General features: G+C 36.6%; 1 protein-coding gene and 1 pseudogene across 5 annotated transcripts in view; one reads left to right on the top strand and one right to left on the bottom strand.

Moving 5' to 3' along the window:
* UNC13B (unc-13 homolog B) overlaps positions 1 to 22,126 on the top strand; it is a 173,138-nt gene that overhangs the window by 15,837 nt on the left and 135,175 nt on the right. For all 5 annotated transcript variants that reach the window (XM_074330677.1, XM_074330678.1, XM_019729033.2 and 2 more), the window contains exons 2-5: positions 11,663 to 11,692; positions 14,777 to 14,876; positions 19,096 to 19,213; positions 20,370 to 20,493. In XM_074330677.1, the coding sequence (XP_074186778.1) occupies positions 11,663 to 11,692; positions 14,777 to 14,876; positions 19,096 to 19,213; positions 20,370 to 20,493 (372 nt within the window). The remainder of the gene's footprint in view (positions 1 to 11,662; positions 11,693 to 14,776; positions 14,877 to 19,095; positions 19,214 to 20,369; positions 20,494 to 22,126) is intronic.
* On the bottom strand, positions 8,760 to 8,886 carry LOC141571462 (U4 spliceosomal RNA; annotated as a pseudogene).

The following is a 22,126-nucleotide window of genomic DNA, read 5'->3' on the forward strand; positions in this document are numbered from 1 at the left end:
TAAAACATACCTGGGAATTAAATGGGCTTCTACTGAAATACGGCCACCTTTCATGTAAGGTGAGAAAGGTAATCATTGCATTGGGACATTCTATATCAAGTCAACTCAAGAGATCAAAATGTAGACTTTCCTACTTGGCTAGGTCTGGTCTGCTGGCCTGGGGCAAAGGATACCTGAAGATTTTAACATTTACTAGTGTTAAGTATATCTAGGTAAAAGAACTGTATATGCATTTAGTATGCATATTAGTTTTTGTTGTTGTGGATTCAACAGTTGATTCAAGTGAGTAAGGTCCTGTGCTCCATGTGAAATTAGCCTAACATGCCTTGCTGTTTTCAGCTGAAGCACAGCACGGCCTTAGTGAACACGTATTAAGCCATTATTGTAGACATCATATTGTGTTGCTCACAATGATAAACACATGTGGTCTATCCTCCAACTAATTTGTACTCTTAACAGGGAAGACAGGAGAGAATGTAACTATGATATAGAACAGAATATGATAAGCAACTTTGTAGATAAACAACTAAAATAGAACAGATTTCATCTGGGGTGGTAAAGGAAAGCTTTTTGGTGACCGTTTTTCTTCCTCATGATAAGAGCAATATATGCCCACCCTAGACATTTTGGAAAATACATCAAGAGGAAAATAAAAATGATAATTCTACTGGTCTTCTCTGTAGTGTGTGTGTGTGTAACTTTTTTCTTTTCCTTAAAATTGCATCATACTTTGTATACAGTTTATCCTGATTTATTTTTCCTAGTGTAATATTATAGATTAGAATTTGACAAGGCCTCTCTGCGTTTGTATCTTTAGTTTTTGGAAACTGGAAAGGATCTTTGAGAAACCTCTAGTGAGAAACTTCCAGTGAGATAAACCTCTAGTAAGCTAAAGGTGCCAATGTAATGACTCATTTGAAATTATGATAGCAGTTTATAAGCTGTTTGAAAATGTGTATAAACAATCAAACTAGACAAGGAAGAGAATGTATTAATTGCTGCATCAATAATTCCAATCTGCTCACTGTTAAGAGATCACTGTAATGAAATAAACCACCACAAATCACTGAAATGAAACAAAACACCACTGTTTGATATTGGGTGCCAAACATATCTTGTGGTGTCAGTATCTGCTGCTTGGCTGGAATGATCCAGCCACCTCTACAGAGCAGGACTCGTCTAGAGTCACTTGGAACCTCTGTTCTCTTTTTAAGCTGACAACAGGAATTTCTTGTTATGATCTGTAATTGCGGTTTCTGTAATGTCCAGAAAACTTGCTTTCTGCCTTTCTTGAGATCTATGGTAGGTCTACACTCTGTTGCAACTGGAAAAGGGAGACAAGCTGTTAAAAAACCACGTATACACACATGCACATACACACATTAATATATGCACATGCACATACTTTGTTGCAAAGGGAGAAGTAAGCTCTTACAAACCACTGAAGGGTGCCTCCCCCTTTCACTTTAATGATTTTAATTCTAGCTTGCAGCTAGTTTGAGGTATCTTAAACAGGACCACAGAATCTTTCACACTGTAAGTAATGCTCAATATTTAACTTGATTTAATGTGTATGTGTCAGCTGTGTATCAGCAAATAATAACCTGTGGGCTTCCCTGTGGGATGTTTGATGGATTTTAATAAAGACCAAGACATAGTTATTATTTATGTGTAAGGTAAGAGATTTTATTATAATGGTTTCAGGTATTAAAAGTTAAAACATTAAACTGAGTGAATTAAATAATGTCTTAATGTTTCCTTACACTCCAGTATGGCTTGTCACTCTTAGTTGCCTAATGAAGGAATTAGGTGGCGAGAGGGCTGGACTGACCTTATGCTGTCCGCGTGTAACCCAGCTTGAGTTAGGTCTGATAAATCGTAACCATAGAAATCTGATTGTGTATTAATGTAAATTCTATTCCAACTGAGGCTTATTTATTTAGAAAACATTTTAAAAGATATATTTGAGCACTTGTGCGTGTTTAATTATAAACTGGACTGTGTTTACTTTAGAATTAGTCATTGGCTTTGTTGAAGTTTGACGTAAGTACTTGTTTGTCTTTTGGCTTGAGATGGAGCTTATTGGTAGTAAGTTTTGTTGATTCTTGCAGAAATTAATTTAGTGTTTTCAAGGATGGGGTAGCATATTCATGTATATTTCATTAGTATTCTCTTTAAATTATGATGAACAGCTATGAAGCTAGGTAGAAGCTTAGCAGTGATATTTAAGGCTTTTTTCAGAACTGTATATGAGTGAATGAAATCATAGGTATATTACTGGTTTGCAACTTTGGTTTTGTTTATCATTCTATCCACACCACCATATTTTAACAGAATTTATTTGTATTTTTTCTTTGCCTTCATTCATATGGGCATAAGTTGAAGCATTAGCTGTTTCAGTTGGTGTGGAATTGGCATTAATAATGCTGTAGGAGAAAGCTGTGGCCTCCAGGAAGCGTGGGCTTTCGAGTCTGGGTTTGAATTTCAGATTTCGCTGTTTAAGTCTGAGACCTTGGGCAAGTTACCTAACCTCTCTTTGTTAATCTGTAAAGTGGAAATTGTACACTCTACAGCAGTGTTTTTTCAAACTGTGAGCAGGATTCATTAGTCCTGAAATGAGTTTAGTGGGTTACCAGCATTAGGGGAAAAATATAAAGTTGTAGCTAATAAGGAAAAGTATTATTTTCTGCGACTTTTGTTTCATAACATATATACATACTGTACACACACATGTATGTAAGAAGATAGGAACTTTGTTGCAGTGTAAGATAGTTCTCAGAATAGGGTGGGTTAAAAACAAGTTCGAAAAACATTGTGTAAAGTTAGGATTAAGTGCCGAGCATAGCTCCTGTTTCAGAGACAGTCACTGAAAGAAAGATGGCCTTGGAGAAACCGTATTGGATGTTTTGGCCTTGTTGGATTTTGTTGTGTTTATACAGATTTGGTCTTTATTCCAAGAGTTATAAAATAGAAACTGGTTTGTTACTTTCATTTGTTATTGTATGTGGAAAATTATTTGACACAGAAAGTTTTTTTTTGAAAAGTGTTTTGGGAACTCACATACAGTAGGTGAGAATGTAAGTTTATATGACAACTAGCAGCGCAATTGGGCAAGACCTAGTCAAGTTGAAGATATGTATCCACTACAGCAATTGATTGAAGATAAGTATCCACTACAGTGATTGCAATTCTTGTGCTTGGTCAAAGGAGACATGCAGGAAAATGTTCACTGAAGCCTAGTGGCAGGAATTTAGAAACAAGCTAAGAGTCTCACCGTAGAAGTTTGGATAAACTTTGGATAAACGGTGGTGTGTTCACCAAATGGAATGCTAAATTAAATTAAATTAATAAACTAAGTTTCATTTATCCTGAAATGAGTTTAGTGGGTGACCAGTATTAGGGGTCACCCAGTTTGTGGTACTTTGTTATGGCAGCCCTAGCAAACTAACACAATTATAAATAACCTCTGATGCCTATCCTCACAGATAATGAGAGATGTATAAAAATTTTTACTGCGTGGCTCAGTTGGTTGGAGAGTGAGCTCTTAACAACAGGGTTGCTGGTTCGATTCCCACGTGGGCCAATGAGCTGCGCCCTCCACAACTAGATTGAAGACAACGAGCCCCAGCCGAGCTGCCAGTGGGCAGCCAGATGGATCAGTTGGTTAGGGCATGAGCTCTAACAACAAAGTTGCCAGTTCAATTCCCGCATGGGATGATGGGCTGTGCCTACTGCAACTAGATTGAAAAGGGCAACTGGACTTGCAGCTGAGCTGCGCCCTCCACAACTAGACTGAAGGACAACAACTTGACTTGGAGCTGATGGGTCCTGGAAAACACACTGTTACTCAATAAAATTTTAATAAATAAATAAATAAATAAATAAATAAATAAAATTAAAAGGTTGTTTAAAAAAACATGTTTTTTTTACTTAGGATAAAGTCCTAGAAATGGAACTGCAGTCAAGAAGCACAGTTTTATAGCTCTTAATACATACTATCCCTCAGGCCTGGTCATTTCTCAATAGGCTTTCATATATTCTTTAACTTCTCCCTAGGATCCCCAGAAGTGGTCAAGGAAAGAATTATTAGTTCCCTTTACACAAAGGAAAACAGGCTCAGGGAATTAGTACTGTACTAGCAAACAAACCTAGCATTCTTTTCAATAGACTAGAGCTGCACTTCCAATATGGTAGCCAGCAGTGACACGTGGCTATTTAAATTTAAATTCATCAAAACTAAATTAAAGATTCTGTCACTAGGTCATACCAGCCACATTTCAAAAGCTCACTAGCTTCATGGGACTGGTGACCACCATGATGAAGAGCACCAACGTGGAACATTTTCATCATTGCAGAAAGTTCTATCCCACAGTGCTGGGCTAGCGCATACTGTGGCTCTAGAATGCAGCCTTACAATGCCTGGTGCAACAGATCTTTGAATACATATTAACTAGTTAACCTGGATTCTCAAGAAATTGCTTATGATGACTGAGCAAAGGACATCTACAGCACAATAAGGGCAGGAATCAAGCTAGGACACACTGAAGCACAATTATAACAAAAGTCCATCTGAGAAAGAAAGCACAGGGACCTTCTCAAGAGTAATTACAAATGCTGTGACTCGTCTTGAAAGAGCAATGGGCAAATAACATGCATGTAAGGAGGTAGACTGACACAGAAAAATGTCTAGGTTGAAGATTTGGTTCCATATCATGGAAATAGCCACACAATAATTCTACTTTATGTGTTTTAACCTTTGTCTACACTAAACTGAATTTTCATCTTACTGGAAAGCCTGGACCATCACCTAAGTAGGTTAGAAAATTCATTTTTTTTCTAGACCCTCCAAAATTTCATGTCCTGTAGATCATGTTTTGGAGGATGCTTTTTTTCTTCCTTTAGACCATGGAATGGGGGCTTCACTATTAAAAAAAGAGTTGTATACTTGCTATATTCAATTTATTCTATATTTGTAGCCAATTTTTTCTTAGCCATCATTATGCTAAGTGAAATAAATCAGATGGAGAAAGACAAATGATCTCACTTAGGTGTGCAATCTAAAGAACAGAATAAATGAGCAAACTAAACAGAAATAGTCTCAGAGATACAGAGAAGAAATTGAGGGTTGCTAGATGGGAGTGGGGTGGGATGAGAGAGAAGGTGAGAGGATTAGAAAGCACAAATTGGTAGCCACAATATTGCCATGGGGATACGAAAGACAGTTTGGAGAATATAATCTTTATACTCTCGAATCCAGTTCCTCAGTCAGGCCCTCTTGTGTGCACGAATGGCACATTATGGAGTCAGTCACCTGTTGAGCCCTGAGGTCTGAGGGAAGAAATGAAAAGATTCCTAAATTCCGTAAGCCTCTTCCACTCAAAATGGAGGAAGCTAGTGAGGATACCTCCTGGCAATATATCCATATTATCTAGACCAGGAAAATGGCAACCTACCGTAGTGATTAGAGTGTAAATAGGTTTTGGAGTCAGACTGCCTGAGTTGGCGTCCCAGCTCTGTTACTTATTGGCTGTGTAATCTTGAGCAAATTGTCTAAACCTCTCTCGGACCCAGTTAGTCTCCTTATCTGTAACATGGAAATAATACTACTGCTCGTCTCATAAAGTTTCTGTAGGCATTAAGTGATCATTTAAGGGATTAAGTGGCAGTGTGTTTTCAAAAATGTTGTTATTTTCATAGTTCTCACTATCATCACTGTAACCCTATCCCATTCCAAGAAATACCTTGTATTTACTTTCATTGTAGCATTTATGTTGTAACTTTGTATTTCTACATTTATTTTCTTACAGACTTTAAAAGACCCGGTTTTTACTTTGTATCTCACTAGTGCCTAGTATACTTGACACACTGTATACATTTGGGTTAATCTGAATAAAGACTAATGTTTGAGATCCTTTAAATTAGTGGCCCTTTGTCTAGAGAACACAGATTTACAGTCTGGATAAAACCTAAACAAGCTTTAATGCTGCCTCCTAAGATCCAGGAGGGGAAGAAAGAGCAGAAGATGAATACTTTGTCAAATATGAAAATTGAAGATTATATGTTTTTTGGTATATACTGACATCAAAAAAGGATAAGTAGAATTCTTCTGATAACCTTTGAGTCCTCAAAGAACCAGAGTCCTTCAACCACCAGTTACATTGTCTCAGGCTGTTTCAGAAAAATGGCCATTGGTCCTTTCATTTTGTGGGGCCAACCAAATACGGTCTTGACTCTTTAATATGTCCAGGCATTTTGGGACTAGGCACAGATAATCCATTGATCCTTGAAAAATGTAAAAGTAAAAAGACAGTCACATGTTTATATTTTAGCGGTAGCATTGGCATCTAAACTCAAAACTGCTTTATTGTAATTAGATTGCATCAACCAACTTTATAGGTAAGGCCTATAGATTTCTAATTATGTTATTTGGTTACCAAAGAAAACCCTGTTGCAGAGGTATTTATGATATTTATTTGAGGGAGTGTTAAGGGTTCCAAAAAAGCAATTGTCTCAGACGCCGCTTATCAAGATTATACGCAAGGAATTTTAGAGAAATAATCTGATGAATGGAACAATGAATCCTGTCCTTAAAGAGCTTTTGCCCATTATAGGAGTTAAGACTTTGATGTAAATAACTTTTAAGGGGAGATAGAAAGCAAGAGGCACATGAGGAGCATATAAACTGCTGTGGGAATTTGGAGCAGGAAGACAGTATGTTTTTTGACAGCATTTGTTTGGCAAAAAATAAGGGAAAGTTTAGTAGGAGAGATAATATTCGTGTTTGGTGTTGAAGAATGAGGAATATTTTGAACCTGTGGAAATAAAGTGCTTTGTGAATGTCCTTATTATGGACAGGAGTTATATTTATTAATGTTTTCTTCTTTGCATAATCTACCTTTTTGTCATTTTTTATAACAATTGTAATAGCTAACATTTATTAACTGCCTATTCTATACCAGAATCTAAGTTCTTTACATTTATTAACTCAGTCCTCACATTCTTGTTATCTGTATTTCGCAGGAAATGAGACAGACAAATAATTAGCTTGACCAAGATCACACTAATAATAAATGGAAGTAGGTTGGATTTCAAGGACCTCTGTAGTCAGATTCTAGGACCAACTACAACTGGCCATTAAGCTAAATGTTTTCTATATATAATCTTTTTTCCCCCTGCTTTATTCTTTTCTGCTGATGTTGCTTTTTTTCTTTTACATTTTAATCAAAGTTTTATGTGCATATAATTTAAAGAGTCAGTAAGCATTATACATTTTGTTAGAAAAAACAATAGTCCCCCCTCCTTCCCATTAGAAGTTTCTTTAAGGGGAGCGTGTGTAGTGCTTGCTGGGGCAGGCAGGATATTAGAGGAGAAGCTGTGTATTTGCTATGCTCTCCTCTCTTTCATGCTTACTTGCTTTATGCTGTACCTTATCTAGGGGTATAGAGTGGCCAGCATTCAATGCCTCTCCAGTCTATGAAGAGATGCCAGCCATGAGTTGTAGTGGCTGCTGAGCTCTTCCAGTCTTGTGCTTCCTTGTCAAGACAGAATGTCATGACCTTTCCCTTCTCAGCTTCCTCTCCCTTCTAGTTCTCACCAACTAGATGTAGGCTTCCATTCTCTCACCTGGAATCCTGCAACAGCTTTCATATAAATGGAATTATACAATATAATTGTCCTTTGTGGTTGGCTTCTTTCACTTAGCATAATGCTTTTTGGGGTTTATCTAAGTTGTAGGCTTTATCAATATTTTGTCCCTTTTTATGGCTGAATAATATTCTGTTGTTTGTATATACCACATTTTATCAGTTGATCTGTTAATGGACATTTGGGTTGTTTCCACTTTTGGGTTATGAATAATTCTGCTGTGAACATTCATGTGCAAGCTTTTGTATAGACATATTTTTAAAAATTGAGGCAAAATTCATATAACACAAGTAGCCGTTTTAATGTAAGCAGTTCAGTGGTATTTAGTATGTTTACAATGTTGTGCAATCGCCACCTCTTTCTAGTTTAAAAATTTTTTATCACCTGACAAAAACACCCATACTCCTGAAGTAATATCTCTCCCTCCATCCCCTGGTAACTACTAATCTGCTTTCTGTCTCTAGATTTTCTAATTCTGGATATAGCATATAAAAGGAATCATAAAATATGATTTGCCTCAATTTTTAAAAGTCCCTTCATGACTGATTTCTTTCCCTCAGCATAATGTCTTGTCATATTGGTTGAGATTTTAAAAAATAATGTATTATGGATAAAGTTGAAGCCCCCTTTACAGTCTCAATCCCTTCTCTCCCAAGATAAAATCACACTCTCAGAGTTCGTGTGCAATATTTCCTTTCATGATTTTTATTATAAAATATGTATATCGATCTTTCCTTCCTCCCTCCCTCCCTTCCTCCCTCCCTCCTTCCGTTCTTTCCTTTCTTCCATCTATCCTTCCTTTCATCCTTCCAACCAACCAACCAACCAACCAACCAACCAACCAACCAAGCAAGATATTCATTCCCTTATATTTTCTTCTGAAAATTCTAAAGCTTTGCTTGTCACATTTAGATAATTTAACATTTAATCAATTTCCTAATTTTTAAAAGATTTTAATTAAAACTATAGCTAGCATACAATATTATATTAGTTTCAGGGGTACACCATAGTTATTCAACATTCATATACCTAAAGAAGTGATCACTACAACAAGTCCAGTGACCATCTGACACTGTACCATGCTATCGCAATATTATTGACTATATTCCCTATACTGTATATTACATTCCCATGACTTACTTGTTTTTGGACCTCTTATTCCTCTTCAGAAAAGTTTTCAATTAGCAATAATTGAACCTCTGATAAACCTCATTGGCTATGATACTGCTACTGTGCAAAGCTTCAATTTCCTAATTTTTTGCTATTATAAATATTACTTCAATTTATTAACTGGTATATACTTCTTTCTGCACCTCTGGTATCTATAGAATAAATTCCCAAGTATGGGATTGCTGGGAGGAATTTTTTTTTTTTCAACTTTATTGAGGTATAATTTACATACTATAATATCCATCTGTTTTAAGTGTACTCTTGGAATTTTGACCAATAAATGTAGTCATGTAAACATTACCACAGTCAAGACAGAACAATTCCATCACCTCAAAAAATTTCCTGTGTTCCTTTGTACTGCTATACTTTCTATTTTGGTTTTGCCTTTTCTAGCATGTCATATAAATGAAAGCAGAGTCTGTGTCTAGCTTTTTTCACTTAGCAAAATGTACTTTTCAGATTCATCCTTGTTGCCTGTATCAGTCGTTCTTTCATTTGTATTGCTGAGTAGTATGCCATTGTATAGCTATGCCGTAATTTGTTTATCTGTTTACCAGTTGATCGGATATTTGGGTTCTTTCTAGTTTTTGGCTATTATTAATAAGGAAGTTATGAGCATTCATGTATAAGTATTTGGACATAAGTTTTCATTTCTCGGGAGTAAATATTTAGATGGCTAATTGCTGGAAGAATGTATGTTTAACTTTTATAAGAAAATGCCAAATTGTTTCCCAAAGTGGTTGTACCATTTTGTGTTCTCACCAGCAATGTGAGATTTCTAGTTGCTCCCACATCCTCCCTACCACTTGGTATTGTCAGATTTAAAAATTTTAAATGATCTGGTGGGTATATAGTGGTATCACATGGTTTTAATGAACGTTTCCCTGATGACTAGCTGTTGAGAATCTTATTTGTCACCTCTGTATCTTTTTTTGGTGAAGTGTCATTCAAATCTTTTGTACAGTTTTAAAATGTAGGTTGTTTCCTTAATATTGAGTTTTGAGATTTCTTCTTATAGTCATTTACCAGTCTTATTAGATATGTTTTGCTAGTATTTCCTCCCAGTTTATGGCTTACCTTTTTAACAGTGTCTTTTGAGAAACATGTTTTAAATTCTGGCAAAGTTTAGTTTATCCATTTTTTTCCCTTTTAAACTTCATGCTTTTTGTATCTAATTTAAGAAGCCTTTGCCTAACCCAAGGTCACTAAGATTTTCTCCTTTGTTTCTTTCCGAGATGTTTTATAATTTTAGCTCTTACATTTAATCCTATTCATGATTCATTTCAAGTTAAGTTTTGCATATGGTATAAAGAGAATATATATTGTACTTACATAATTATATACTGTACATATTATATTTATATATTTCTATTTTATTCCTTAATCTAGGTCTATGTTTATGCCAGCGCCACACTGTTTTGATTACTGTAACTTTACAGTAAATCTTGAATTAAATGCAGTTAATGAAAAATTGGGGAGAGGAAATGACATTAGTACTACAAAGGGCAGTCCCGTGGGAAGCGTACCGTATTTTGCTGTGTATGGTACACACTTTTTCCCCCAAATTTGTGAGGAAAAAGAATGCAAAATAATACCCGGTAATACAATAATCGGTTTTGTTGAATTTACGACAAACTTGCAACAACGAAGAGTTCTTGGTCTTCTATGATGTATTCATATTGTAAATTTGTTACCGGTACATAAAATTTCTTGTACCTTGTATCTGTTCTTGTGTTTTGTAATTATTTGGTACATAAAATTTCTTGTACCATAATATGTGAAAAAATAAATGCTAAAATTCCTTTATAATTCAAAACACAAGTAACTAAATGTAAACAAATAAAAATTTGAATTAAAAAATCAAAACAAAAGAGTTTTTTCAGTGTAAGTTTGGCTAAAAATGTGGGTGTGTATTATACATGGGAGCGTGTTATACAGGGCAAAATATGGTACTTTGATTCAATAAAAAGAAATAGATTTCAGCACTAAGTGCTGCCTGAAAAACAGGAGGGCCTTGTGGGAGGTCCAGAATCACCCATCTCTGGGAAGTATGAAGGAGGAGTTGTATAGACACCAAAGTGAAGCTTTCAGTTGTAATGCAGGGCATGGAGAATGGCAGGTCTATCTGTACCCTCAAGTATCTTCAGGCATTGTGTTTTTTGATTTCCTTTTGTCCTTTTCCCCCCTGTGGCACTTAGCCCTAATCTTCATTGATAGAAATATTTGATAGGTATTTGGTGCTTTCTGGAATTTAACAGTTTTTTTCAGGTCAAATTATCAGGTCTTTGACCTTTCCTAGGAGTTAGCATACTTCAGTCCCAGTGTGGGATTTTTTTTTCCCCCTGTGCAGTTCTCCACTGACATTTTGGAAACAGAACTCTTGCATAGCATGTCCTGTATATGTCTGCTTATTCCCAGAAAGAAGTTAACTTCTCACTCTTCTTTAAAACCAGTTGTCTAGGTCTCGCCTGTTATGCTCCTCTTTTGGCATGAGTGGAATAGAAGGAATTTCTATGATAGGTTTTAAATAAGGAACATATTTAACTTAAACCTTAAAAAGATGTGTGACATGAAACTGGTTGCTTGCCACAGAAGTAACTTAGTTCCCTCTACCTCCTTATTAGGAGGCTGTGAGAGATTTTTGCGTTGAGTATGAGATTAGATTGGCTGACTTTTAACTTTGTCTTTAAGCTTCGATCAGAAGTCCCAGTTTCTTTTCTCTTCTAAAGACTTGGACTTAAAAATCTAGTCCTGACTCTAACCGTAGGCTAATAGGTGCTCAATAAATGTTGGCTGAATAAGTTAATTTGCAAAAATTCTTCATGGTGTCCCTTTTTTTCTCTTGCAGTTAAAAGAGCCAAATTCCAGGGTTCACCAGGTAAGACCTGCCTATAATTATGTCCTCCCATATTTGCTGTGATTTAAAAGCAATCTTTTAAAACACCAATTTCATTGAATTTGTTGATTAAATTAATTAACTCATTAAATTACTTCTTTAAATTATTAGTTAAAAATCAGATGGGGAGATGTTGGTCAAGGGCATACAATGTTTCAGTTATGCAAGATGAATAATTTCTGGAGCTCTAATGTACACCAATGTCTAAAGTTAACAAGAAGTATATACTTGAAATTTGCTAAGAGGGTAGATTTTATATGTTCTTAACACACATAACACACACACACACACACACACATTTATGCAAAGAAAATAGTAACTGAGAGGGTGATATGTTAATTAGCTTGGTATTATTTCACAACATATATGTATATCAGAGTATCAGGTTGTATACCTGAAAACATACAATTTTTGATTGTCAGTTATACGTCAGTAAAGCTGAGAAAAAAATCAATGCTATTGTAAAACATTCAAGAAATCTATATCTGTATATCAAATGAAAAGTTAAAGTTCACTTACTTTTTGACCTTCTCAGTTCTATCTCTTAGAAGTAACTATTTAGAGGTTTTTATATACTTTTTCAGATTTTTTTCTGTGTATATGCATGTGTACACTAATGGATTAGCTGCACATAATCTTTATGCAACCTGCTTTTTTTCTGACAATGCATCATGAAAGTCTTTTCTTGTGCATATATATACAGATACATATATCTGGTTCTTCCTTTTTAAAGTGTTGTACAGAATTTTGTAGATTTGCACCTTAGGTCCTTGATTGATAAATATTTAGATTATTTCCAATTTCTTGCTATTCTTAACAGTAAATGTTCTTGTGCATTTATCATTGCCTGCTTTTGCAAATGTATATGTACACTAGAGTCCAGAAGTAGAATTACTGGGCCAAAGGTATGTATTTTAAATTAGGTAGTTGCTGCCAAGTTGTTCTTCTGAAAGTTTTTACTAGATTATTCTCAGACCAGAAATATGTGAGTGTTTATTTTCCCCAATCCTTATCAACATTAGATAATATGAAATATTTTAATCTTTGTCAATGTGAAGGTAGAAAATGGTTATCTCCTTATTTCAATACACATTTTCCTTAATTGTGAATGTTACGTTGCTTTGGTTACTGCTGGGGAAAAGGGAGAGTCCTGGGGGTTACTGGAAAAAAACCCGAACATATTTGGGAACCCAGGAAAATCTGTGAAACCGAACCTTGGGTGCAACAGTAACTAAGCAGGTTCTGAGCCTACTGCTCTCTCCCCTGGCTCTGGGTTAGGAGTTCCCTTTTTTCTGAGAATCTGTTCTGCTCCCTTTTCTCTTCCAGCTGGCTTTCTATGCTTGCTTACAGCCCATAATGGCATATCCATTGGAATTTGTATGCCTTTCCTTGGAGCTTCGTCACCAACCACCAATTTTCACTATTTCTCTGTTTTCCCTATTTAAAATCTTTTGAGAGAGAATCATATTGGTCTCAGCTTTTGGCCAGCCCATGAAGCCGCTGCTCGTGCGTGGTGTCTGCCCCTGGTCTAATCGCCTGTGGTTGGATATGGAGAGTGGAGTACAGAATCACATGATAGAAAACATAGCTCAGTGGTCTCCTGCATTGACGCACTGGATACAGATGGGGATTATATATAAATGACATATTTTTTTAATGATACTTAAGAGAAAGATTTATCTTCTGCTAGAAGTTCATGACATGGCGAATATAACTTTAGATAATTATTTTAAGCAGTCTTTGCGAGTTTGGTAGGTCAAAAATTATTATCTTCCTTTTTTCATTTTATAAAATTAGGATTAATTTCTTATACAGAAAAGTGAGCTCTCAGTTTAGTGCCCCTAATCACGGCTGACGTGAAGGTAGTAGGGCGAGTGCAGAAAGTCATGTATTAAGTAAGCAGTAGTCAGACTTCTGAGTTCCAGGCCGCCTACCTTTGTTTGGCACTCGACTTATGCTCTCAGGTTAGAGAATATCCTTTTACCAACTCTGTGATGACATTTCTGATAACCAAGTAGATCAAGCTTTAAATCCACTTCCTTTATGCGAGTTTATCCTGAATTCTTATCCCTTTCAACAGCTAGAGGTAACTCTTCGACAATCCTTTATCACTTTTTCTCTTTTTCTTATGGTGTTTAATTCTTTCCCACATTTAAAGTTATATGTCTTTACTACCAGATCAATTATATTAGTATTTTCAAACCACCGGTGGGCTATAAAATCTATTTAGTTGGTTATGATTAAGATTTTAATAGATTAAATAAATTAGAATAGTAAATATCAGTGTATCACATCTTGAATTTCATGAAGTTTTGTTTTAGTTTATATGTGTGTATATGTGTGTCTCCTGGGTAAATGATGCTTTTGAAAGTAGTGTATGTTTTATAATTTTTTTGCAACTCTACTATGCTTAGAGCGATGCTATACTGTACAATATATATTTTCGTTTTTTCTTTATACATGTCTTGTTTTTTTGTTTGTTTGTTTATTTGTTTTTAACAGGACTTTATTGGGGAACAGTGTGTATTTCCAGGACTTTTTTCCAAGTCAAGTTGTTGCCCTTTCAATCTTAGTTATGGAGGGTGCCATTCAGCTTCAAGTTGTTGTTCTTTCAGTCTTAGTTGTGGAGGGCGCAGCTCAGCTCCAGGTCCAGTTCCCGTTTTCTAGTTGCGGGGGGCGCAGCCCACCATCCCTTGAGGGAGTTGAACCGGCAACCTTGTGGTTGAGAGGACGCGCTCCAACCAACTGAGCCATCCAGGAGCTCAGCGGCAGCTCAGCTCAAGGTGCCGTGTTCACTCTTAGTTGCAGGGGGTAGAGCCCACCATCCCTTGTGGGAGTTGAGGAATTGAACTGGCAACCTTGTGGTTGGGAGCCCACTGGGCCATGTGGGAATTGAACCCGCAGCCTTCGGAGTTAGGAGCATAGAGCTCTAACCACCTGAGCCACCGGCCCGGCCCTATACATGTCTTATTTTAATTTGGATATTATTTAATTCCAAGGGCTTTGTGTGATTGGTTAACAATCTGAGCACTAGGTATTACATCTTCACTTTGCATTGTTTTAAAGATAAATTTAACACATACGTGACCCTGAAAGTACAGAATGTGAAGAGCACAACTGTAGCAGTTCGTGGTGATCAACCTTCCTGGGAACAAGATTTTATGTTGTAAGTACTTTGCAGTAGCAGCATGACTGCAATATTTGATAATCTTTCCAGGTTACTCACATTGGATTAAATAATTAGAGGCTGAAGATTTTGTGTATGTCTAAGATTTATAAAATATGTTAAATATTTAAAGAAATTTTAATATATTAACATGTTAAATATTCTTTTTGTGAACTTCAGAGTTACAGGAACAAGTGTGGTAGGTGAAGTATATCTGCAGTTTTGTTTTCTTGTAATGTATTCTTAGAGATGAATTATGAATGAGTAAACTCCCAATTAATTTATGTTTGTGTAAATATGACCTATGTGGTTTTCCCCAGTGATCAGAATTAGGAGATAGTGCCACATACTAAGCATGTAATTAAATATAACTTATTCTTTCTTTGATTCTCAGAGGGCTCCTTGAAGGAATGTGGTTATGCGTGTGAGAGACTGTGTGTCTGTGTGTACCCGAGTCATCTGCTTTAGGGGATGAATGTCTCTGTGCTTATAATTCTTTTGCTTTATGGAGTAAAATGCCCTACATTCATCTAGTTAATAAAAATGAGTGCACATTAGTAGAATTTCTTACATATGACACAAAATTTAGTATATTAGAAGTGCTGGCTTTTAAAAGTTTGGTATTTCTTTCTTTTTTCCCCTTAAGTTTCAGGAATCTTTCCCCTTGTTCTAGAAAAGGGGAGAGGTGTAGAATAGAATTTTGAAGGACTGGGTGAATCACTTACTTTCTGTGAGTGCCAGTTTTCATATCTGTAAAGTTCTACCTTTCTTACAAGCTTATGCTTGTTTTATGGGAAGGTGGACATGAGGGGATCAAACAAGAAAATGTATTAAAAATTGCTGTGAAATTTGCAATTGAAGTGAAATTGCTTTGTGAGATTTATAGTGTGTCTCAAGACATAGGGATGATTATTATTTTTATGTGGAAACATTCTAATCTTCTGGGCTTTTAATATATTGCTTCTTATAGTACCATTTAAGAAACTTCATTATAATAGTTAAAGAGTATGTTTGTGAGGGCTGGGGCTAAGACAATAGCAAAAGGAATGGAGAGAAAAAGATAGATAATGTTAAGCAGGTAGAACCAAGATTTGTCTTGGATGATTGCGTGAGTGTGTGCCACTCAGTAGGATAAGAGATAATGTAGGATCAACTATGCACAAGCTTATATTTGAGGTTCTTACAAGACAGGTAGGTATAGAAGAGTTGAGGTACAGAAGACAGAAGCCAGAACCTGGCACTCAGGGAAGAAATCTGGGTTGGGCAAATATTTTTGTCAGTTGAAGCCATGGGCATAGATGAGAAAGCTTAGGGAAGAGGTTGTGTAGGGTAAGAATAGGGTCTGGAGTAGAGCCTGGCGAGCACCAGCATTTAAAGAGGGGACAAAAGGAACTAGGAAGGAATGAACAGAGAGGTAGACTAAGAGACAGTAGAGACATGAGGTGGTAGTGTCTTGGGCTTCAAGAAGAAAGAGTCCAGTGGTGTCCAGTTTCTTACTGGTTGCCTCTCTCAAGATGACCTCTCTCACAGTGATGTGAGAATGAGACCGCTTGTTCCTTTCTTTACACACATAGAGTGCAGTGTCAGTTTATTCAAGTCTCTTCCCGTACCACTATGGTAGCCATACCACAGCTCTGGCTATGGTAACCCTAGCAATCCTATTGTCTTCCAACTTCCAATTGGCTGTAATAATCATTTACATTTATAACTATTCCCAGCATGTGAAACAGTGATCTTCTGCAGCCTCTCATCAGCCTAGCTAGCTTTGTTCTTGTGTGTTTATTTTCCAATTTCCCATAGCACTTCCCCTTTCAACCTTGCTATGATATGTGTGAATTTTCCTGTTTCCCTCCTTGAGATGCTGTGTGAATTTTACCCTCTTCCCTTTTACACGTGGGTTTTATTAGCAACTTTTTCTCAACCTTTCTGCTCCTATTCCTTATCCTCCTGCCCTGTCTTTTTGTCACTGGTAACTCCATTGCTGGTCTCAGTCTCCCTTTTCTCTGTTTTTTCTTCTTCCTGATGGTATTACCGTGTTTCCCTGAAAATAAGACCTAGCCAGACAATCAGCTCTAATGCGTCTTTTGGAGCAAAAATTAATGTAAGACCCGGTCTTATTTTACTATAATATGAGACTGGGTATAATATAATATATAATATAATATAATATAATATAATATAATATAATATAATATAATATAATATAATATAATATAATAAAATAATAGAACATAACATAACATAATATAATACTGGGTCTTATATTAATTTTTGCTCCAAAAGACGCATTAGAGCTGAATGTCCGGCTAGGTCTTATTTTCGGGAAACACGGTATGTGGCAGTGTCTAATATTTATTTGGTATTTCTCATTATTTATCTTTAATGTTTCTACATCTTATTTCCAGAACTTGATTGTTCAATTTCTTACAGGTAAGGAGGGTATCTTCAATTATTACTGTGAATTTGCTTAGCTCGGAATCTTGTATACACATACACACATATACTGTTGATTGAGTCAATTAATAGAAGAAACTTCCCCAGAGCTCTGGGAATGAGGCATAGACAGAGCTCTCAGACTGCTCTTAGTTGGGCCCACTGAGACATAGATGAGACAAGAGGCTTGTAGAAGATGTCCTCATTGTTTCGGCCTTACTCCCCAGAGGTCCCCCAGAACCGATTTTCTTCTTTATCTGTTCAAGTGAAGCTGTTAAAGACCTCTCGCTATTTCTTTTATCTATTGACTTGAGATGCTATTTAGGAATTGCCTTGGGGCTATTATGTATGTATCTCCAAGCAATTTTTTCCCCCATTCAAAAGATAAGGGTTGTTACATATATTTTCCAAGGCTAATCGATTAATTAGGCTGCGTGAAACTGTGTGATAAAAAGCTCCGTTTCCCCACTGTGAACATCCTAGCTTAGTGGCTGGGTTTAGTTACCTACTTTGTGGATTTGAACAGCTCTCCAGATAGCTTGGAAGTTTTTAGAGACAGGAACTGGGTCCTTTATTGTGTGTCTTCCCCTGGGTACCAAACCATATGTATTGTGTCTGCTCAGGAAACAATTAAATGAACAAATGAGCTCATTATGACATTCTCTGTTCTATTGTATTTATGTAAAAAGAGCAAATTTTCTTTGCTTCACTCATTTTCAACAGACTTGATATGAATTCTATGGTTATAATACTATATCCCAAAGTTGTGAATCTGAGAACATTTATCTTAATGGTACAACTGGGAAGCCAAGCTTTCTCTAAAGTGCAAACTTAAAACTTCTACACATGCTGAATAGCTGTTGTTTTCCTGAGAATACCTTTCTGCTGGAGTTGGCCTTTTCTTATCTTTCTTGCATTTGCTCTAAAATAACCTTGTTTTTAATAAGCTTTCTGGAGAATGCTTTTAGCATTAACATAAGTGTTGGCTTGTTTCACCTTAAAACAATAATTATGTTTGAGTTAGCCCTTCCAAGCTGATATTCCACCGGGTATAACACTGCTTTTGCTTAGTGGTTATCTGGCTCTTTCTGGAATGATTTATTTTCAAATAATTTTGTTCCTTGTTATTGTTACAGGAAAACCGTTGTGTTTATCATTATCCTGCGATAATCATTTTGTTTATAAATGACAGTGCCTGCTTTAACTGATAATGACAAGTGGGTTCTCCAGGGGCTGTGTGCTGTGACCTGGCACCCTAGTGACCCTCACCTGCCTCTCACCTCACGCTCCCATCAAACTTAGACGTTCTCAGAGGGCTTTTTACTTCTGCTTGGACTCTCATTCATAAAGCTTGTCAAGAATTTATGACAAGATTGCCTTTTCCTAAAAGTTTTCTGTATATAGTCCATAGGTATCAGCTGTAGGCAGTGCTGGTATTAACAACAAAACAAATAAAACTGTTGCCCAAGGGAGACTGTACGCAGGTAGCCATGGCAGTAATGCCCTCCCTCATTGCTTGGCTTTACTTTTTTTGTGAAACTGCATTAATCTCATCATGATTGTAGCTCCAAAGGAGAGCGGGCAGACTGACAAAGACATTTTTCTATGGATACTCTACATAGGTTTCTAGGAACCTAAACAGTGGGTGCAGTATCCTGGGGCATTTTGATTTTCCCTGATGACAGGACCCTGATGAGAAAATATTCAAGGTTTAGCAAGACTGGAAATGTATCTGTTTCCTTCATATAATCTGGCTTTCTTTAAAGGGCTTTCTTCTTTCCTTTAGTGAGATTAGTCGCCTGGACCTGGGTCTAAGTGTGGAGGTATGGAACAAAGGCCTGATCTGGGACACCATGGTGGGGACCGTGTGGATTGCACTGAAGACTATTCGACAGTCAGATGAGGTCAGTTATTGCATTGCCTGCTTGGAGGTATGGTTCTAGCCCTTCCATTTACCCGTTCTAGCTCCATTCAAGTAATATTCATCCATGCATCTCAGATTGCTCTTCCCCCTTTCTAATTAAAGGGTATGCAACGCGCCTATTCCTCACTTCACCCAGATATTCAGGGGACTTTGTTTAGGTCTGGTCTTCCTTTTGCCCTATGACTGAACTCAGAGGTGCTAGAGTACCTCTTTAGACTTATCAGGTAGACAGTTCCTTCTGAGTACTGTGTGTGTGTCGGGGGGCAGGGGGTGGTGGTATCAATCTAGAGTACCTGTGGTTTCTACTTTCCCCCGAGACAGTTTCCTGGGAGAAGTCCCATTAAACTTCCTCAGCCACCTGGCTAGGTCCTGTTCTTTTCTTTTTTTGTTTTTGTTTGGGTCACCAATCCCCAGGGAACTGGTTTCAGTCTTTCCTCTACATGTAGCCCTAACAGAGTTTAAGGAACTACCAGACTCGGCAATTGGTATTCACACTATCTCTATACATTATTTTTAAGATTGAACTCCCATTCTACTTTCCCAGATTCGGACATAACTCAGCAGTTTCCCGTAGACACTCACTTTGAACCTGGACAGAATTTATTATATTCCTATTTGGCTTTTACGTGGACTATGAGTTTTTTCTGGGAGTGGGGATGGTGAAGGTGTGCCTCTCCTTCCTAAATTTCTTTCAGTTCAGGCTAAGTTTCTACTCCCCCAGGCAGGTGGGCAGTTCATTTTTGTTGTGGCCCCTGTTCAGGCCTACCTAATTAGCAATGTTAGTAGTTCTTTGCTGATTAGGAATAGTGACACATGAAGTGGCACAGTCATTAAGAATTGTGCAGATTAAATATTGATCCATAGAGATGCTTGGTTTTTCGGTTTGGTACTCTGGAAATTCTATACTCATGGGCTTGCAGAGAGCTTATGACAGTGAAAGCTGCTCTCCCACCCAAGAGGGATAACAGAAACCACAGGCAGGAGAGGCAGGCAGGTGGTGACAGTGGTGTGTTTGCCTTGTCAGGATGCGGGTGGTCCTCACAAGTTCTCTAACAAGGAAATCCAAAGGAAAATGCCTTGTTCTTAAACCAAGAGGGGAGTCATGAAAAAGTTTAATCTTAGATCTCTCTTTCTAGGAAGGGCCTGGGGAGTGGTCCACTTTGGAGGCAGAGACATTAATGAAAGATGATGAGATCTGTGGAACTAAAAACCCAACTCCCCATAAAATTTTGCTTGATACAAGATTTGAGTTGCCTTTTGGTGAGTCTATTTGATTATATTTTAAAAACCATTTAATACTTTTTAACTGTATTGTTTGAAGTTGCTAGTCATTTTATTACTGTGTCTTTTGTCTTGTTAGCCATCTCCTTTGAGGGCATTCTGTCTTCTTCCTCTCAATTGCCTGTAGTGCCTAGTCCAGGGGTGGTGCAAAGTAGACTCTAGAATGGTGCTTGTTAAAGAATCCACACTAAAAGCATCTTCTTCAAGTCATTTACTTTCTATGACTATTTATTACAATTACTTAATAAAATACCTGCTTGTCACAGGACATCAATAATTCAGTCTTTTGATATTTTAACATTTATTGTCTTGAAGTGAATATGTACCTTATGATCTATCAATTTCAACATTGAAGTAACACTAATAAATAGAATAGTAATTTTTAAAAAGTCACAAAAAAATACATGCTTCTGATAAAAATTCAAATAATATGCAAATGTATATGGATAAAAGTTGTTTCTCTTCCCACTTCCTTCAACCTCCTTTGCATTCCCTTTGCAGTGGTTAAAGAGGTAAACAACTGATAGTGTCTTTCTTGTGTCTTGGTGTAGACATAAGAAACTTTTTTTGACAAAATTTGGATCATACTCTGTATACTATATGTAGTGAAACAGTCATGTGCTATGTAACGTTTTAGTCGATGGACCTCAGATACGATGATGGAATAAATACCATACAGCCTAGGTGTGTAGTAGGCTATATCATCTAGGTTTGTGTATGTTCACTCTGTAATGTTCACACAATGACGAAAATGCCTAATGATGCATTTCTCAGAATGTACCTGTTGTTAAGCAGTGTGTGATTATATATAGTGTTTAATAACTACAAAAGCATATTATCTTGGATATCGTTTCATGTAATACTTTAAGGTCTATCTTGCTGATCTGAACAGCTGTCTATAACATAAATTGTCTAAGCAGTCCTTTATTAATTGACATGTAGGTTGTTTCCTTTTTTTTTTTTTGATATTACGTACTGCTGTTATGAAAATCTTTATATATCTGCCCATTTATGAGTCCAGGATGAAGTCCTTAAAGCAGAATTTAACAAATGGTCAAAGGGTATGTGAATCATTACTTTTCATAGTACTGCCAAGTTGCTTGTCAGAAAGGTTGTACCATTTTATATTCTTACTAACTGTGTCTGAGGTGTCCCTTTTCTGCACATCTTTGCCAACATTTTGTATTTTGCAGTTTTTAACCTTTTTCTGTCTGGTTTAAATATCTTGTTTTAATTTAATTTGGTTTAATTTTAATTTTGACTGTTCACATTAATGATATTCATATATACTATTGTTATTGCTGCTATTTTATGATTTCAGTCTACTTGGATCTTGAACCTTATGGTGATTTAAGCAAAAATGACATGATTTTCCAGTAAGCTCAGGAATAACTAAACTCATAACAACCATTACTTTAGAAAAATAGAAAGGAAAACTTTCTTATGTGTGTGCAGGCTGAGATACAGGTAAAGGGAAAAGCAGTTGGGGTTTCTGCTTATGGCTTAGCGCTGTGGTCTTGGCTGTACTAGTCTGGAATGGAGTTTCTATCTTGCTGAAGTGGGAGGGTAAAAGGTGGGAATGGGTCTTGGTTACAATTCCACAGAAATTGGC

This window comes from Rhinolophus sinicus, linkage group LG04 (genome assembly GCF_036562045.2).
Source record: "Rhinolophus sinicus isolate RSC01 linkage group LG04, ASM3656204v1, whole genome shotgun sequence".
Lineage (NCBI taxonomy): Eukaryota > Metazoa > Chordata > Mammalia > Chiroptera > Rhinolophidae > Rhinolophus > Rhinolophus sinicus.